The 18,075-nt window shown below is 42.2% G+C and overlaps 2 protein-coding genes across 3 annotated transcripts in view; both read left to right on the top strand.

Annotated features, from left to right (window-relative positions):
• Window positions 1-18,075, top strand: part of ric1 (RIC1 homolog, RAB6A GEF complex partner 1) — a 161,512-nt gene that overhangs the window by 24,094 nt on the left and 119,343 nt on the right. For both annotated transcript variants that reach the window (XM_038804247.1, XM_038804248.1), the window contains one exon: window positions 6,964-7,071. In XM_038804247.1, coding sequence (XP_038660175.1) covers window positions 6,964-7,071 — 108 coding nt within the window. Of the gene's footprint in view, window positions 1-6,963; window positions 7,072-18,075 lie in introns of those variants that run through there.
• LOC119970014 (E3 ubiquitin-protein ligase Hakai-like) lies at window positions 13,334-14,829 on the top strand. The gene is given in 4 exon segments (XM_038803969.1): window positions 13,334-13,823; window positions 13,826-14,543; window positions 14,545-14,642; window positions 14,645-14,829. Coding segments are annotated over 4 exon segments (1,359 nt in total). The 5' UTR covers window positions 13,334-13,465.

The raw sequence follows: 18,075 nt of genomic DNA on the forward strand, positions 1-18,075 counted from the left end.
AACATTTGAGATGATTCGTTATTTATCTTCTGGATACCACAAATCCTTATCTGTTAACTTTTGGAGAGGTCAAGGAAAAAGGTGGGAAAGTTGCTTTGTTGAAAAATGATTGATTGATACATTCTCATGCCACTGAAGGGTAAAATGGGATCTTACGATGCATGCAGGTGGTATGGTAAAAGAGTCGAGTTGACCCTTTTTGTGAATTTTGCCATTTAATCACCTAATCCTATGCGATTCTGAGAAAGGGAATTTTTCCCTGTTCATCGTTCTCGACATGTCTGCAGCTTGTGACAAGTATGATCGCACCATCCTCCAAGGCCTTTCCGTTGTCATCCAGCTGAATGATGCTGTTCTCGCCTGATTACATTCTTGTCTATCTAATCATAGTCAGCAAACCACTCTTTTCTTACTCTTGCATAGTTACCTCTGGTTCTATCCTTGGCCCCCCTCCCGTTCTCTTCTACATGCTGTCCCTTGTTAAAATCATGCAAAGGTGAAGCATTAGTTTTCACATGTACGCTGATGGCACCCAGCTCTACCACTTTTTCCGCAGTTGCAAAATTATCAGACTGGTTATCCAACATCCTGTACTGCATGAGCAGAAATTTCCTCCAATTGAATATTGGAAAGACTGAACCCATTAGTTTTTGGTCCGTTCTGAAAAGTCTGTTTCCTAGGTACTGGCCCTATCCCTTTCCATGGCAACAGTCGGAGATTAAACCAGTTAGTTCATAACATTGGTGTCACATTTGGTACAAGATGAGCTTCCGACCTTATTTTGTGCCATCACTAAAATTGTCTATTTCTACCTCCATAGTCACCTGATGTCACCCCTGTCTCAACTCGTCTGCTACTAAAATTTTCATTCGTACCTTTACCTCTAGACCTGACTATTCCAATACACTTCTGGCTGGTCTCACATTCTGCCCTCCTTAAGTTTGACATCATCCAAAATTCTGCCCATGTTTCAACTTGCACCAGATCCTGTCCATCACTTCTGTGCTTGCTGACTAACATCACCTTTCGGTCAAGCAACATCTTGACTTCAAAATTCTTGTCCTTTTCGATTCTCTACAGGACCTTGTTTGTGCCTCCCAAGCTCTCTAATCTCCAGCCCCACAACCGACAAATATCTGTATTCTTCTGCTTCTGGCCTCTTTTGCAATTTTAATTGCTCCACCATTGGTGTCCATGCCTTCAGTTGCCTGGGTCCAAGCTCTGGAGTATCCTTGGCTACTCCTTTGTAGTAGATCCATTGGTGGTCGTTTTCCAAAATTCTTTGGAATCTGGAATAGAGCCTACAGATTGGAGGGTAGCTAATATAAGCCCGATATTCAAAAAGGGAGGTTGGGAGAAAACGGGGAACTATAGGCCATTGAGCCTCATGTTGGCAGTTGGGAAATTGCTCAAATCCATTATCAAGCATTTGTATAATCAGCATGAATTTATGAAAGAGAAATCATGCTTGACAAATCTACAAGAATTCTTTGAAGATGCAACTCGTGGAGTTGACCAGGGAGAACCGATGGATGTGGTTTATTTAGACTTTCAAAAGGCTTTTGATAAAGTCTCGTACAGCAGATTACTATGTAAAGTTAAAGTGCATGGGATTGTGGGTAGTGTCTTGAGATGGGTAGGAACCTGGTTAGCAGACAGGAAGCAAAAAGTTGGAATAAATGGGTCTTTTTCCGATTGGCAGTTAGTAACTAATGGGGAACCATCGGGATCTGTACTAGGACCCCAGCTGTTCACATATATTAATGATTTGGGGATGAGGGAACTAAATTTATTATCTCCAAATTTGAAGATGATGCGAAGTTGGGTGGGAGGGTGAGCTGTGAGGCGAATGCAGAGATGCTTCAGTGGAATTTGGACAGGCTGAGTGAGTGGGCATATGCATGGCAGATGTAGTATAATGTGGATAAATGTGTGGTTATCCACTTCTGCAGCAGAAATGGGAAAGCAGATTGTTATTTGAATAGGTGTAAATTGAGAGAGGTGGATACTCGGCGAGACCTTGGTGTCCTTGTGCAACAGTCGCTGAAAGTAAGTGCGTCGGTACAGCAGGCAGTAAAGAAGGCAAATGGTATGCTAGCCTTCATAGCGAGAGGATTTGGGTATTGGAATAGGAATGTTTTACTGCAATTGTATAGGACATTGGTGAGGCCACACCTGGAGTATTGTTTGAAATTTTATCTTTATATCCTTATCTGAGGAAGGATGTTCTTGCTATGGAGGGAATGCAGCGAAGGGTTATCAGGCTGATTCCTGGGGTGGCAGGACTGTCATACAAGGAGAGAGTACATTTATGAGGATTATATTCATTGGAGTTTAGAAGGGTGAGAAGGGATTTCTTAGAAACTTATACAATTCTAACAGGATTAGACACGGACAGGGTAGATTCAGAAAGAATGTTCCCAATGGTGGGGAAGTCCAGATCATGGGGTCATAGTTTGAGAATAAGGGGTAAACCTTTTAGGACTGGGGTAAGAAGAAATTTCTTCACCCAGAGATTGGTGAACCTGTGGAATTAATCAGAAAAAGTAGTTGAGGCCAAACCGTTCTGCAAGTTCAAAAAGGAGTTCGATACAGCTCTTGGGCCTAAAGGGATCAAAGGATATGGGGGGAAAGCTGAATCAGGGTATTGAACTTGATGATCAGTCATGATCATATTGAATGGCGGAGGAGGCTCGAAGGGCCGAATGACCATTTCTTAGTTTCTATGCATGTTTCCGCCTCTATACCTCATTTTCCTCCTTTCGGAAACTCATTAAAACCTACCAGTTTAACTAAAGGTGGTTGACATGGTGTACTTTGTTTTATTATGCTCCTGTGAAGTGCCTTGAGTTATTTCATTATCTTAAAAGGTGGTAGGTAAACATGTTGATCAGTCAAGAGTGTCTGTCTTTTACCCCTATACACCACCCCCTGCTTCCCCCTCACCCCCCCCCCCCCCCCCCCATCATCTGTTAGTTGTCACTGAATATTCAGTGCAGAGCTCGACTTAAAGGCTCCAATTTTTTTTGTTCCTATGAGTAATCTGAAAAATGTTAAGGTCATTTTAAGGAACCAAAAAAATAGTTAATTCACCTTTTGATTTGTGAACATACAGATCTCAAATACCTTGGGGCAGTGTGAGCTCTAACTCATTTTCTGGTTGACATAGTAAGCATATTGTGCACTTAAACTGTTTGTCAAACATAGAATATCTTTAATCATTTATTGAAAAGTCTGGCTTCTGCCAAATTTGTTTGGATCTCCCTATGTTTTGTCTGAAATGTTTAAATATTGCAATTGTAGCTTGTTTCTCATTGACAATGGTATTTGAAACAACCAGCACAATTTAAAAAGTAAGATTGTTTCTACTGTCCCAGTAATATTGTTGAAATTTCAAGGATAGGCCAAAGCAGGCAAATTAGTGCTAGATATTGATGAAGTTAAAACTGTCAAAATTTGACAAAAAGGTGAATTGGACGATTTTTGAATCGGTGTTCAGATGTGATGCTGTAATTTTTGTCGTAGCAGAGAAATCTCATTAATTAGCGGAGTGCTCTCCCTGGCATGCAGAGTGGAAATTGACTGTAAACAATGTATGTGTTACTGAGATTAACTGAATCCTGGCAACAGTGGAAGCTACTCTTTCCACTCCTAACTTGATAGATTCTGGTCCTGCTGCAGGGCTATTTTTTTACTTTCCTGGTTTCAAAACCAGAGGCAGGTTTTGCTAAAACGTGATGTTTAAGCTCTGGGCTTCCATTTCAAAGCTCAGAATGTTGAATTCATAGAATCATAGAATTTACAGTGCAGAAGGAGGCCATTCGGCCCATCGAGTCTGCACCGGCTCTTGGAAAGAGCACCCTACCCAAGGTCAACACCTCCACCCTATCCCCATAACCCAGTAACCCCACCCAACACTAAGGGCAATTTATCATGGCCAATCCACCTAACCTGCACATCTTTGGACTGTGGGAGGAAACCGGAGCACCCGGAGGAAACCCACGCACACACGGGGAGGAAGTGCAGACTCCGCACAGACAATGACCCAAGCCGGAATCGAACCTGGGTCCCTGGAGCTGTGAAGCGATTGTGCTATCCACAATGCTACCGTGCTGCCATAAATTAAATCAATCGTATAACCTCTGATCAGACCATCCCATTTTTACACACATTCTGTCAGCATATTCTGCAACAAAATAAAAGGTGACCGGAATTGTGACACAATTTTGATTTTCGATATTTTGTGTGAGCCTGCAGTAATTAAAGAGAACATCCTCCAATTTAAATCTACAAAATAATTGACCCAACCAAGAATGGAAAGATTAATTTATCTTAATAAATATTCTATGGGAAACGTGTTTGGGCAATTTTAATATGGTTTCTGCCGAAACTGCCCTTAATTTTGCAATTAGTTCGAAACTTGCACAGAATACTTCCATGGACATGGGTTTTGGAAATGAATGTTGCTCAAGAGTTAGGGGCATATACTTTGTTAGCATACTGTAGGGAGTGGCATTGTGCATCTTGTTTGCACTGGATACTGTTACTGGGTGTTGTGGGAGGGGGAGAAAAGTTTAATTCTGATGCTAAATATTAGCATCCTTCACATCGAAGACAAATATTTACCAGAATATTAAGAATACATGTCGAGTTAGCCTAAATTTGTCTTAAAAAGTTAAATGAGGCTGCACTCAATTTTGAAGAAGTTTTGTTGAATAAGTAATTTTAACTAAGTAGTCACTGTTGTAATATAAGGCAATATATCAGAACCTGGGTGCATGTGCCCTAATCTCTGAAATTTTCTTGCTTTATGAAACCCCTCTCTTCGTTTTAGATGCATGTTTACTATGTTTTTCTTTAACTAAGCTTTTATTTTTTTTTGTCTGATAATGCTCCTGCAAATCACCTTGGGGCATTTTACTTTATTAAGCCACTATATAAATACAAGTTGAGATGGTGGTGGTGTTGAAAAACATCAGCAGTGCAACTATCTTTTCTCTTTTGTCTTTCTAAGCTTGGGTTGTATCTCAAGACCGTGGTAAATTGTAACAGAAGAAGTGTTGGCGTGTCTTGCTGCAGCTGTGCAGGGCCTTACTAAGACCACGCCTAGAGTAATTGTGTGCAGTTTTAGCTGTGTGCCCAGCAACAAGTAGAAATCTGCCCAGAGGCACCAGTAGCCAGTATTCAAAAGGCTGGATGAGGTTAGTCTCTCCTGGTAACGGGATTAGAAGGCAGTTTAGATAAGAATCGGATGTGACTAGATTGAGTACAAACAGTTTACCTGGCCGATTGGGAAGGTCAGTGAGGTGTACATATGATAATGTACAGAGTCGAAGAATTTGATGGGGACAGACAGCCAAATACACAGAAAGCCAAATGAAAGTGGGACAAAGGTATAACTGACCAAACCCTCAGAAGTAAGGCAGGCCAGTTAATACCTAGCAGACAAACCAGTTTCCAGCCACCAAGCCTGAAGGCCACGTTTTACATCTAACAGCCTCTAAATCTGCCAGGGCAGGGCAGAAAACCTTCATAAAGGCAGTTTAACCATCTTCGCGAGACGTTTCCTAGACTTGATTATCATCCCTGTATTATGTGGCAATTATAAGCTGGTTTTAACTTTTTGAGTTATTTAATTTTAATAATTATTAGTGTCATAAGTAGTAGGCCTGCATTCACACTGCAATGAAGTTACTGTGAAAATCCTCTAGTCACCACACTACGGCGCCTGTTCTGGTACACCTGAGGGAGAATTCAGAATGTCCAATTCACCTAACAAGCACGTAATTCAGGACTTGTAGGAGGAAACCAGAACACCTGGAGTTTGGGGAAATGGTGATGTCTTAAGGAGTTCAGGGAGCTCTAGATATATTTTGGCACAAGAGTGCAAACTATGCATGTGTTTAGTACTTCATATACCTTTTGATTGTCGTAGAGTAGTCCTGTTCTTGCCGTAATTCTTTGCTTTAATGGTCTTTACTAATTGTTACACAACAACTGGCTGCTTATCCTCACACGAAAATGAAACTATACACCCTAACTAACCGGTGTTCCAAGTTAGGTTACCCCTTGCAGATGATATCAGTATGCTTCATGACAACTATCATGCAGAACGATTCGGCTTGTTGATTTCCTCGTTGGACTGCAATTATTGGTCTGCCATCTGTGATGCTGCCTAATCAATGAATTGATATGAGCACTTGAGAGAGGGCAAAAACACACATTTGTTAGTTGACATATCACAGTGGGACTTTCAGACGAGTTTCAAGTTCTGGTCTGTAGGGTCTAGAGCTTTAGCATGAAGTTCCTACTTCTAATTCTCTGAGGAAAGAAACTGAACTTTATGTAATGCAAGTAACTAAAGTAGGAACGAATGCGAACAGGAAACAAAGTACCAATTTGTACAGGATCGTTGCCGACTTGCAGAAATCGTGCATGCTTACCAAAATGGCTGTGTTGAGTGAAAATGTCAAAGCAACTTGTAAAATATTATGCTGTCTAACTTTAAAGAAGAATGTACAGTGGATTGCTTTCATTAGTGAAGAGTGCCCTGCTTGACCCATTATTCGATATCCTGCATGTCAGTTTAGACAGCTGTGATGTTGATCGTGATCTACATTAAATTGTCGGTTTTCAGAACAGGATTCGATTGTTCTGAGATTCAAAGTTGACAGTAAACATGTTATAATATAGCGGGAATGATCAGCATATGACTTGGTCGAATGGACCAATGATTGCCATTAGAACTGTATATTCACTCCACGGCTGTTGTTTTGGGTAAACGGCATGGACCTGCCACATGTTGGCCTGGCAGGGAAAATCAACCAAAATGTTAAACATTGGCGGGGTTTATGTGTGTGAGGGGGGGGGGGGGGGGGGGGGGGGGGGGGGGGGAAGAGAGACCTTGGTCTATTGCAGAATAAATGTCTTTAATACCATTTTAACTCTTCTTTTTTTCACCAGCCCAGTGTTTTGATTGTAAGCTACAAGGAATCTGCAAAAGCGGCTTCACAGTTTGGATCATATGAAAAGACTGAATGGAAGTCCGACAGCAGCATGATCGCAGTTACGGTAAGACGTAAACAATATTATCCGTGAGCATGGAGTAAAGGACTTTGGGATGTTCTGCCACGTTAGATGTGTTACACAAATTTTACTAATTAACCAGTTGAAGTAAAGTTTTCCGGTGACTGCTATTTTTCAAAATGTTACTAATATTGACCAAATTTCTCTTAAGCGTTTTCATGGGATGTAGACATAGCTGGCTGGGCCAGCATTTATTGCCCACCCCTAATTCCTCTGAGGGGGCATTTAAGAGTCAACCACATTGCTGTGGATCTGGAAAAACATGTAGACCAGACCTGTTAAGGATAGCAAATTTCCTTCCCTAAAGGACATTAATGAACCAGATGGGTTTTTACAACAATTGACAATAGTTCATGGTTACCATTAGACTTATTCCAATTTTGTTTTTAACTGAATTCAAATTTCACCATCTGCTATGATGGGATTTTAACCCAGGTCCCTAGATCATTACCCTGGGTCTCTGGATTACTAGTTCAGTGACAAAACCACTACACCACTGTCTCCCCTATCAAAGCAAAAAAATCGCCCAGCAAAACAAACTAATATGTGTATTAAGTTTGGACATGTTGGCTGTCTGTGTTCATCGGTTTAATTACTGAATTGTGATCATCACTAGATAAAGTTCCTTTAATGGGTTTCCATTCATGTAACATCCTATGGATAAACTTCTCAATGAATTTTACAAACAATATGAAATTTTAAAGTAGCTGGATCCGGATTCGATCCTGGCCCTGGGACACTGGAGTTTGCACACTGGAGTTTGCACATTCTCCGTGTCTGTGTGGGTCTCATCCCTACAACCCAAAGATGTGCAGGGGAGGTGGTTTGGCCACGCTAAATTGCGCCTTAATTGGGTACTTAAAAAATGTTTTTAAAAGAATTGCTGTCAAATGTGTGTCAACTCTTTACACACAAAATCAGCAGCAAAATGGCCAATTTGTTTGAAGAAGTGCTGACTAGACGAAAGGGGACATCATGCTCGATGTGCTGTACATAGAGCTTTGTTTAACAAAGGATGGGACTTGTGAAGTCCCTATTATGTTCAAATGTTTGGTTGTGTGCTTGAGTCTATATAGGGCTGCCAACTCTGCGGTACTCCTGGAGATTTGATCATGTGATAGTGAACATCACATGGCAGTTCATCACATCACTGCTAGTGTTGCCAAATCACTTGACTGTTTTTTTACATAACATTTCCCCACACTTTGCAAATGAAATGAAAATCGCTTATTGTCACGAGTAGGCTTCAATTAAGTTACTGTGAAAAACCCCTACTCGCCACGTTCCGGCGCCTGTCCGGGGAGGCTGGTACGGGAATCGAACCGTGCTGCTGGCCTGCTTGGTCTGCTTTAAAAGCCAGCGATTTAGCTCAGTGAGCTAAACCAGCCCAAATGGAGGAAATATAGAAGATGCTGCCTGACCTACTTGGTGAAATTCGACTTTTGGGTTGGTTACCTTTTGTCAGGACCCAAAACATTAGCTTTATTGAGGAGGGCAAAGAGAAAATGGGTGGAAAGAAAGAAGGTTGGGGGAGTGAAGAAGAGCAATGATGGGTCCCCCATTCTCACTTTCCTGCACTTGCCCTTCTCGCTTTGCACTCGTGAATAACAGCTACACTAACTCTCTTGAGTCAACTGGGAGATGACTTGCCTGTTCAGGTAGCGAGAGGATGGGAAATCGTAGGTCTGCTTGAAATTCATGTGAAAATGCATTTTGTCTCGTACTGTCATGTGTGGACTGACACATGGTGTTCGATAAAGTGCCACATAATGGGTTTGCCAGCAGAGTTAAGTGCGTGGAATTCAAGAGGCCAAGGAAGCATGGACATAATGTTGGCTCAGTGACGGGGAGCAGAGGGTACTGACAGAAGGTAATAGCAGAATTACTACAGAACAGGAGGCTGATTTAAGGCCCATAGTTTATGTACCAGCTTTCCAAAGGAACAGTTTTTCCTCATAGCAAGAACATTCTTCCTTTTTCAGGTAAATATCCAATTCCCTTTTGAATGCCACAGTTAAACCTGCTTCCATCATGTTCCCAGGTAATGCATGACAGACCCTAACCACTCACTGGAATTGAAAAAAAATCCCTCCCATTGCCATTGCTGCAAAACCCAAAGGTGTAACTAGGAAGATCTTTCTCAAAAGGGAAAAAAGTCAAGGAATTACCTAATGACATGATCTGCTGGCCTTTTTTTTCCACTCTTGACTCAGTCGAATGGAGTTTCAGTAGTGCAGTCCAGATCCTTGCTGTGCAAATTTCACGATTGCGGCTTCATAAACTGACTTCATAATTTTCATATGACTTTGTCATTCGGAGCTGTAAGATCTTCCTTGCTAATGGAATGAGCATAGTATTTCCCTGTTCTTTTATGACTCCTATATGGAACGTCTTTTTAAAAAAATGGTTTTTAAAGGAATTTTCATGTGTACCATTTTGTTGACAGATGCAGAACACGTCCGTTTCTATTCATAAACTAGTCAGCATTCTGAACAGAACATTGATCAATTTAACTCATTTTGGGAGGCATTTCTTTTTTGAGGTGTTTTCTGTTAATTATTTAACAAAAACAGACAACCTAAACTTCAAACATGTAAACTATACACGTCAAATATTTTGATTTCACCAGCCTTTACTGTCACTTCCATAACGATGCGAGTTAGAAATTCAGCATATACAGGTTTTGTTTAGTTTGCGAATTTTATGTATTCGAATTTTACAACTTTCATCTTTGAATTAGTATTCCTTCACAATATTCAGAATTACATACATCTAGTCACTGGGATATTTCACATATTCTCATTATGTTTCCTTAGCTTTCACATAGCATTGTTCCTTAGAAATGCAATGCTTTTGTTTTGACTGTCTGAAAATACGTGCTGTTTCCTGTTGATGGGCCAAGAGTTTTTAGTGTAGTTAATACATTCAGCACAAGTTACTAAAAGCAATGCACTGCATTGCATTGTAATGTCTTTAGTCTGCTTTGAAAGATTTTTTTGATAAAGCGGTAAAGGAAGCAATAATGGGTCCAGGTTTGTTTGTAGATTGTGAGTTGGCTGGAGCATTTGCAGTTTTAATGTTGAGTCTGGAAAAGTTCGACCCACCCATGAACCATCTCTTCACTGTGTCTCTGGAGGTATGGATTTGATATGGGGGTGCTAGTCGTCCTCTAATACTTCACTTAAAACCATTATCTGGGTTTCAGCATTGGGAAGACTATTCTGTTGCAAAATGCATCACACTTTTTTCCTACCTGGACCCAGACTTAATGAAGTTACAGATCTAGGAACAAAGTTAATAACGTAAGCATCCTTGCCACCTTTTGGTTCTTTGGTTTACCATCCTTTGCATAGTTCCTCCAGACAGAGAGAAAATTAACAATGTTCTCCTAAATTGATGTCATTTGGCAAAGCGAGTGGGAGTCCTGCTGGAGATGTTCTAAAAACGCCAGCAAAATTTCCAGCATGTTCTGCAAATCGCATGAGTATAACCTGTAATTTTATTAGGTAAATACCATCAGATTCGCTGGGAGTTATTGAGGTCATGGAAATGTCATCAGTGAAATTCAACCAGGTTTAAATAATGCAGGCTGTAGTTCTGCACCGCTACTCAGATCACACACACAACCTTTATCTTTCTGGAAGTTTTAGTTGTTTAGTTATCATGTTCTTCAGAGGATTAAATATATTGGGTAAGCATCCCTCATGGTGAACGTTTTGTGGGTTCAGTGGACTCCATGGCCGTTGCTTATTCCGCCTGTGTTAAAGTACATAATTGTGAACAATTTGTGCTCCCTGGAATATGAAGTTGCCTCTTGCTGAAACCTGGTATTTTCCAGTCCCTGTAAAGTATACTATTGTATTAAATATTAAGAGTATCAATATGTTAAAACATTTACACTACTAGAGGTATATTGTTTCACAGTATTTTCCACTGTGCATTGTCTCCACATATTGTTTCAGCCATTTGTGCTGACAAACAATAATGTTTAGCAACATGTATCTCATTCATCGTGGGACTCTATATAAAATTCCGCAAAAAATTCAACTAGTATTACAAGTGTTAGCAGTTTTAACAATTGTGTTTTTAATGTAAACAATAAATACACTTTATTCTTGTGTTGAGGTACTTGTATGAAATTAATACCCCCCCCATCTATTTCCAATTCCTCCTTTGATCTTTTATCATCTGAATGTGTCTCACACTTCATGTAGCCACAGCCTCTAGCAGTTGTCTCCAGCTTGTCCCAAGTGACTGATCATCTGGATGGTCTTCAAAGTCATGAATGGTTTTCAGAGTAATTGAGGAGAAACTGCAGTGACCGAAGGGTCAGTTATTAGAGGGCAAAAGCAGGAGGATTTTCACAGCATAGATGACAATTTAGAACTTTTCCCATAGACAAATTGATAGGGACTCTACCTGCCAACCATCAGAAATGAATTCTTTGTATGAACTTCTGCCCTTGACAGGACTACTACCAAACTGAGGTCTAGTGGACCAACTGAGATTTTATGCAGCATGTCATCAATCACTGCATGATTCTTTTCAAGAGTCCATTGTAGAAAGTTATTCATTGCCATAAAGTTCAAGTTTTCACACATCTCTCAATGCACCATTGGTATATTCCTCACCATTATCAGTCCAAAACTTAGCTGATGCACCAGACATTTTTCCGTGTTTTTAATCTATACTTGCTTATGTCCTTACTATGTATTATTGTAGAAAAGCTAAATCGCGTAGCCAGGTCCATAGACTGTAAAGTAAAACATTTTATCTTTGTCCCAAACCTCTGCATCCATGGCAATTAGCTTCTCACTTATTTGTTCTATTAGCCTTGTATATTCTTTATCAAGTACATCTATATTCTTTTGCAGGGCATTTAAACTTTGGAAGATGAGCATATTACCTACTAAACCTAAAGATAATCAGATTTTTTTTCTTAATTCTTGCCATTAATACTTGTCCAATACTGATGGGAAACATCAGGTTTTGTTAATGGATATACAAATATGTCCTAATTGAGTAAACTTTCCAAAAATTAATTATGATGCTCCATGTCCTGCTGGCATTTGTGTCCTTTTCAAGGAATTTTACATGAAAACCCAAATCACTTTAGTGACCTGAATGTGTTGTCATCACCAAACCTAAAACAATAAATCTTAATATTTCACCAATTCTCATTACTTAACAAATCTGGATAACATTTTAACCAATCTGTTTCACATACTGCCAAAGCACAAGCACTATACAGCACATTGAGGTTGGTTTAGCACACTGGGCTAAATCGCCGACTTTTAAAGCAAACCCAGGCAGGCCAGCAGTAGGGTTCAATTCCCGTACCAGCCTCCCCGAACAGGCGCTGGAATGTGGCGACTAGGGGCTTTTCACAGTAACTTTATTGAAGCCTACTCGTGACAATAAGCGATTTTCATTTCACTTCCTATCATAGTTTAATGAGTTCACAACTAACGCATTGATTACAGGGCTAAAATTCCTTGTGGCAAATACATTTTATTCAGATTCATAATTTTCTTCTTCTGCATCAGAGTTCTGTGTCCTATTGCATGTGTCCTATTGCATTTCAAGAGCTTTGCCTTTCTGCTTTGGGCTGTTCATTGCCTACTGTTATACCTAGCTACTGTTACGTGTACATTCCTGGGATTAATTCGCCAATATTGATGATGCAATTCAGTCTTCTCCTGCAATAGCCAGATCTGCTCAAAGTGCTTCCATTCCTCATTCTGCCGGCCTTTATCCCTTGCATTGTACTGATGCTCAAGGACAGTATCTGGACCAATTTGAAATCTGGTAATCATTAAGTCCTCTATTCTTTGCGTCACCGCAGAATGTCTAATTTGTTCCCCCGAGGATGGAGGAAATGACTGTTTCCCGAGGAATTTCTTTTCAAGGTCAAGGTAGCAGACATCTGATCCAACAATGAACTCTTCTGAGAATCCAGCACCAGTTAGAACCAAGAGCCTGTTTATATGTGACGCTTGAGCACAATTCAGCAATTTAAATGAGCCAGAAAGTTCTAAATTGAATTTCTTCAAATCTTTTATACCATTTGTTAAAGTCTTTGATATATTCCCCCTTTGATTACCCATTATTTTCTGAAATCTATCAAGCTCTGACCATATCTCATAGACATAGATCATATTTCTTCTCTTCCCCCCCCTACATACTCGGTTACCAGGGGAACCTGGCTCCTCCCTGGCTATCCCACAATGCCGCTCTCACTATGGAGCAGGATAAAGATCTGCAGGGAATCGATAGTTCAGGATGTCTGAGTGGCGTTGATGTTCGAAGGCGAATCCCTATCGAGTTAATCTCAAAACAGTCTAACCGAAATAGCGTCTCATCTCGTGTCCCATGAAATATGAGCATAAGTTCTTCAAAGTCACTAGCTACAGATGTAGAAGAATTTGACTATAATGAAGATGAAAACTATGAATGCAAAGGCGGCGACGTGTTTGGAAGCCAGCGCCAACGTCCCCTGCAGTTTTTCTGGGATTTTAACATAAATTTGTTGGGTGAGAAAGATAACACTCCCATTCATTTCTGTGATAAATGTGGATTGTCAATCAAGATATATGGACGCATGATTCTGTGCAAACATGTATTTTGTTTCAACTGTGCAAGTTTGCAAGAGAAAAAGAGTGACACAATGTGTCCTGGATATAGCGACCCGGTTCAACGCATCGAGCAGTGCTTGCGGGGTTCACTCTTCATGTGTAGCATGTCCAAGGCTGCAAACGGACCTATCTTTCCCAGAGAGACTTGCAGGCTCACATTAATCACCGGCACATGAGAACTGGTAAGGCTGTCATTAGGTCCCAGCCAGAACCAATCCATTCTGCAATGGCACCACCAGCAGAACTTGCTGAGCGTTTTCTGATGCCAGAAGAGAAGCACCATAATACGCATCTGCCTTCGAAGCAACATGCCATCTTGATGCCACCACCCCCTCCACAGCATGTGCCACACGATCACTACAGCCAGACACATGAGGATATTCGTCCACCGCCATCTGAGATGTCTCTTCTTCCACTACCTAGGTCAGTGAGTCAGGAAACGTTTCATATTTCAACAATGACCACAAGGAAACACAGTAATCTGATCACCGTTCCTATACAAGATGACTCTTCAAGCACAGGCAATCACGAGCCCCCAATTGCGGCACCTCATCATCATCCTGAATACCAGAACAATCCAGTAGTCTCTCACCCACACCACATGCTGCCTCCACAGCAGCACTATGCTCTACCTCCTCCCCCACCCCCACCAATAAACCATCCCATGCAGCACCCAGCACAGACAGCTGGCAATCCCCACGTGGTGTACAATCAGGCTCCGCCTCCTCTCTCAGCAGCTCCACCACCAACCAACCCACCACCAGGCCACATCTTTGCTCAAATGCCACCGTATGTGAACCACCCTCCCCGTGGGCCACCCCCTCCACAACACCCCTCCGCCTCCCCACTATTACTCTGCCTCCTCATTGCCGCAGTATACAGAAGACCAGGGAACTCTTAATCCCCCTTTTACTCAGACAGGAATAGTCCAGGTATTGGTGTTTGGCCTGCTCCCAAAGGCCCCCCTCCACCGAGGATTCAAGTTCCACCTCCACAGGCTCCACTGCCTGGGCCACATCACCCTGATCGGACACGCTATAGGCCATATTATCACATTGTAAGTTGTGGGATGGATTGTAGGGAAGTATATTATAACCCATTGGTGTAACCTTGCTTCTTCAGATGTAAATTTTTGGGGCAAGCCTGCTGAAAGGAATTGCAATGACAAAAGGTTAATTGGGATGGTTATGGTGCAATAAATTATTACTCCAGCTCAAACGGTTTGTTTCTAAACAAAACTTGCCAATTGAGTTTTCATGCACAATTTATGCCTTTAAAGACTAGTTTTCCCCCCACTTTCATTATGTATATTGTACAATTTGCTCCTTGTGTGAGGAAGCTCTCTGACTATCGGAGGTAATCCTGTGAAGATTCAGCTATGACTAAGAGTTGACCTATCCAACTGCTCTCGAGGTAGAGAAACAAGTGACTACAACGGTTTTAACATTTAGAGAGCATATAGTTACAATACATTATTATAAATGCATATCTTACTGACCTTTAACTTGTTTGTACTTAACACTGATTAACATCTACAAAATGTTCTGTAAATAAATCCAGAAATGTAAGCAATTCAGTGCTGCAAAGTTATGTTCAGCTGACTGTAAACCTTTAAAGGTTGACAACATGGGAGGCAGTAAGATGAGTGCCACATAACAAGTGATCAGGTTTGGTCAACAATTGTTTGTTTCTGTTTGAAATGTATAATCTCCATACATTAGAGTATTAAAGTGATTGCTGGCTTTTTTTTTAAAAAGATCTGGGCCGGGATTCTCCCCTATCCAGTGGTAGCGGGGGGGGGGTCCCGGCGTGTTGGAGTGGCGTGAACCACTCTGGCGTTGGGCCTCTTCACATTGAGGGGCTAGGCCCACGCCAGAGTGGTTTCCGCTCAGCCGGCTGGCGTGAACGGTCTTTGGCGCCACGCCAGCCGGGGCCGAAAGGACTTCGGCCGGCGTACGTCCGCGCATGCACCGGAGCGTCAGCGGCTGCTGACGTCATCCCGGCGCATACGCAGGGGAGGGGGTCCCTTCCGCCTCCACCATGGTGAAGACCATGGTGAAGGTGGAAGAAAAAAGAGCGTCCCCACGGCACAGGCCCGCCCGCCAATTGGTGGGCCCCGATCGGCACCCCCCAGGGTCAGATCGCCCTGCGTCCGTCTCTTCTCCCCCCCCCCCCCCCCCCCCCCCCCCCCGGACCCCGGCACCCGCCTGCTCCCATCGGTAAGGTAGGTGGTTTAATCCACGCCGGCGCGAGAGGGTTGACAGCAGCGGGACTTCGGCCCATTGCGGGCCGGAGAATCGCCGCGGGGGGCCCGTCGACTGGCGCGGCCGATTCCCGCCCTCGCCGAATCTCTGCTGGCGGAGAATTCGGGACACAGCGCGGGCTTGACGCCGGCCCCGGGCGATTCTCCGACCCAGCGGGGGGTCGGAGAATCCCACCCCATATGTCGTGTAAATTTCATCCAACAACTCGCCCACATTCAAATAACATAACAAAATTTACATTCTACTACATGAGTAATAGGTACTTGGATGATATACTGGCAAGCAATTGATTTCCCTGGAGCTGCAGCCCAGTGAGGAGGCATGGGCTTTGGTAGAAAAGGGTACGGGACTAATGGTGTTGAAAGAATCATAGAATCCTTACAGCGCAGAAGAAGGCCATTCAACCGATTGAGTCTGCACCGACCCTCTGAAAGAGCACCCAAGGGAAAATGCTGGAAAATCTGAGCAGGTCTGGCAGCATCTGTAGGGAGAGAAAAGAGCTAACGTTTCGAGTCCAGATGACTGCTGGAGAAGAGCAGTACTTCAGGGTAGGCATTCCTGGAAGAGAAAGGATTACCTGGACTCTAACGTTAGCTCTTTTCTCTCCCTACAGATGCTGCCAGACCTGCTCAAATTTTCCAGCATCCACAGTAATTTGCTTTTATCTTCTGAAAGTGCACCCTCCCTAGGGTCAGACCCCCCAACCTATCCCCATAAACCAGTAACTCCACCTAACCTTTTGGACACTAAGGGGCAATTTAGCATGCCAATCCACCTAACCTGCATATCTTTGGACTGTGGGAGAAAGTCCACGCAGACAAGATGAGGAAGTGCAAACTTCACACTGACAGTCACCCAGGGTCAGAATTGAACCCGGGTTGCTAGTGCTGTGAGGCAGCAGTTCTACCCACTGTGTCACCCTCTGTGTTTGAATAAGCTTGCATTTATTTAAATATTGTAATAGCTTAAATCTCAAATATGCAAGATTTTGTTCAAGTGACTGAGAGCAAATTTCTTTTTATGATTAAAAATATTACAGAAATATCCTGCTCTTCCAAATTCAGCTTTAGTGCCCTCAGATGTTGTTTTTCATACCATGGCTTGACATGTGTGTTGATTTTCAGAAGACCTGTAATGGGCTTCCCCCAATGGCTCAGCAAAATTTCCCAGTGAGTAGTTGAGCTATGTTGTCCAATAACATCTCGCGTTCAATCCCCAATGTCTGTTACCTTATCTGAGCCAGAACTGCTGTGCTACATTTGGCCTCAGCGGTGATGAGAAAAATAGACTTTGAATTTATCTGACAAATGTAATAAATATCCAAGATTTCAAACACTTAAGCACTTTATCATTTTTTGTGAGCCTGTCCTTTCATTTCCTATAATATTCAAAAGCATGCACATTTGGCAGGTTTTACTCAGCTGAGAGACTACAGCTGCTCTATTCACAGTGACTTGGCCTGTAATATATCCTGCTTAATTTTTGTGGTGGTACAGTACTCCTTGGTACTTCCTCCATTACATGTTAGGCAACCACATATATTTATTTATTCAAGAAGGAGATGACTGGGGGAGGAATCTGAGAGATGTAAGGTAATGAAACGATTTGAAAAGGTAGACAATGGGGAATGTTGTGGGCAATGTCAAAACTAGGAGCCACTGACATCAGAGTTGTCAGTAAATACAGTAGGGAATTTCGGAATTTACTCTGGTTGGAGTATGCAATTTGCTGCCACAAGGAGTAGTTGAGGCACATAGTGTAGATGCAGTTAAACATTATCTCGATAAACCTAAATAGTAAGGAATAGAGGGATATGTTGCTGGGTTAGATGAAAAGGGGTGTATCAATAGTCAATGGTGCATAAGCAGCAGTGTTGAGCAGTTGCCAACTGGCCTGTTTCTGTGTTGTACATTCTACATAACGTGTGTTCCCATGCCTGTCACAAGAGCATTTTTTTCTTTGCAGCAAATTCTGGATTATTCAGTAATAAATATTTCTAGTCATATCCCAAGTTATTTAAATGTGATGGCCAGCAGTGGGAGGGGGTGGGAGATGAGAGAGGGAGTCTCCCCTAATCCATGTTACTTTAC

This window comes from Scyliorhinus canicula, chromosome 8 (assembly GCF_902713615.1).
Source record: "Scyliorhinus canicula chromosome 8, sScyCan1.1, whole genome shotgun sequence".
Lineage (NCBI taxonomy): Eukaryota > Metazoa > Chordata > Chondrichthyes > Carcharhiniformes > Scyliorhinidae > Scyliorhinus > Scyliorhinus canicula.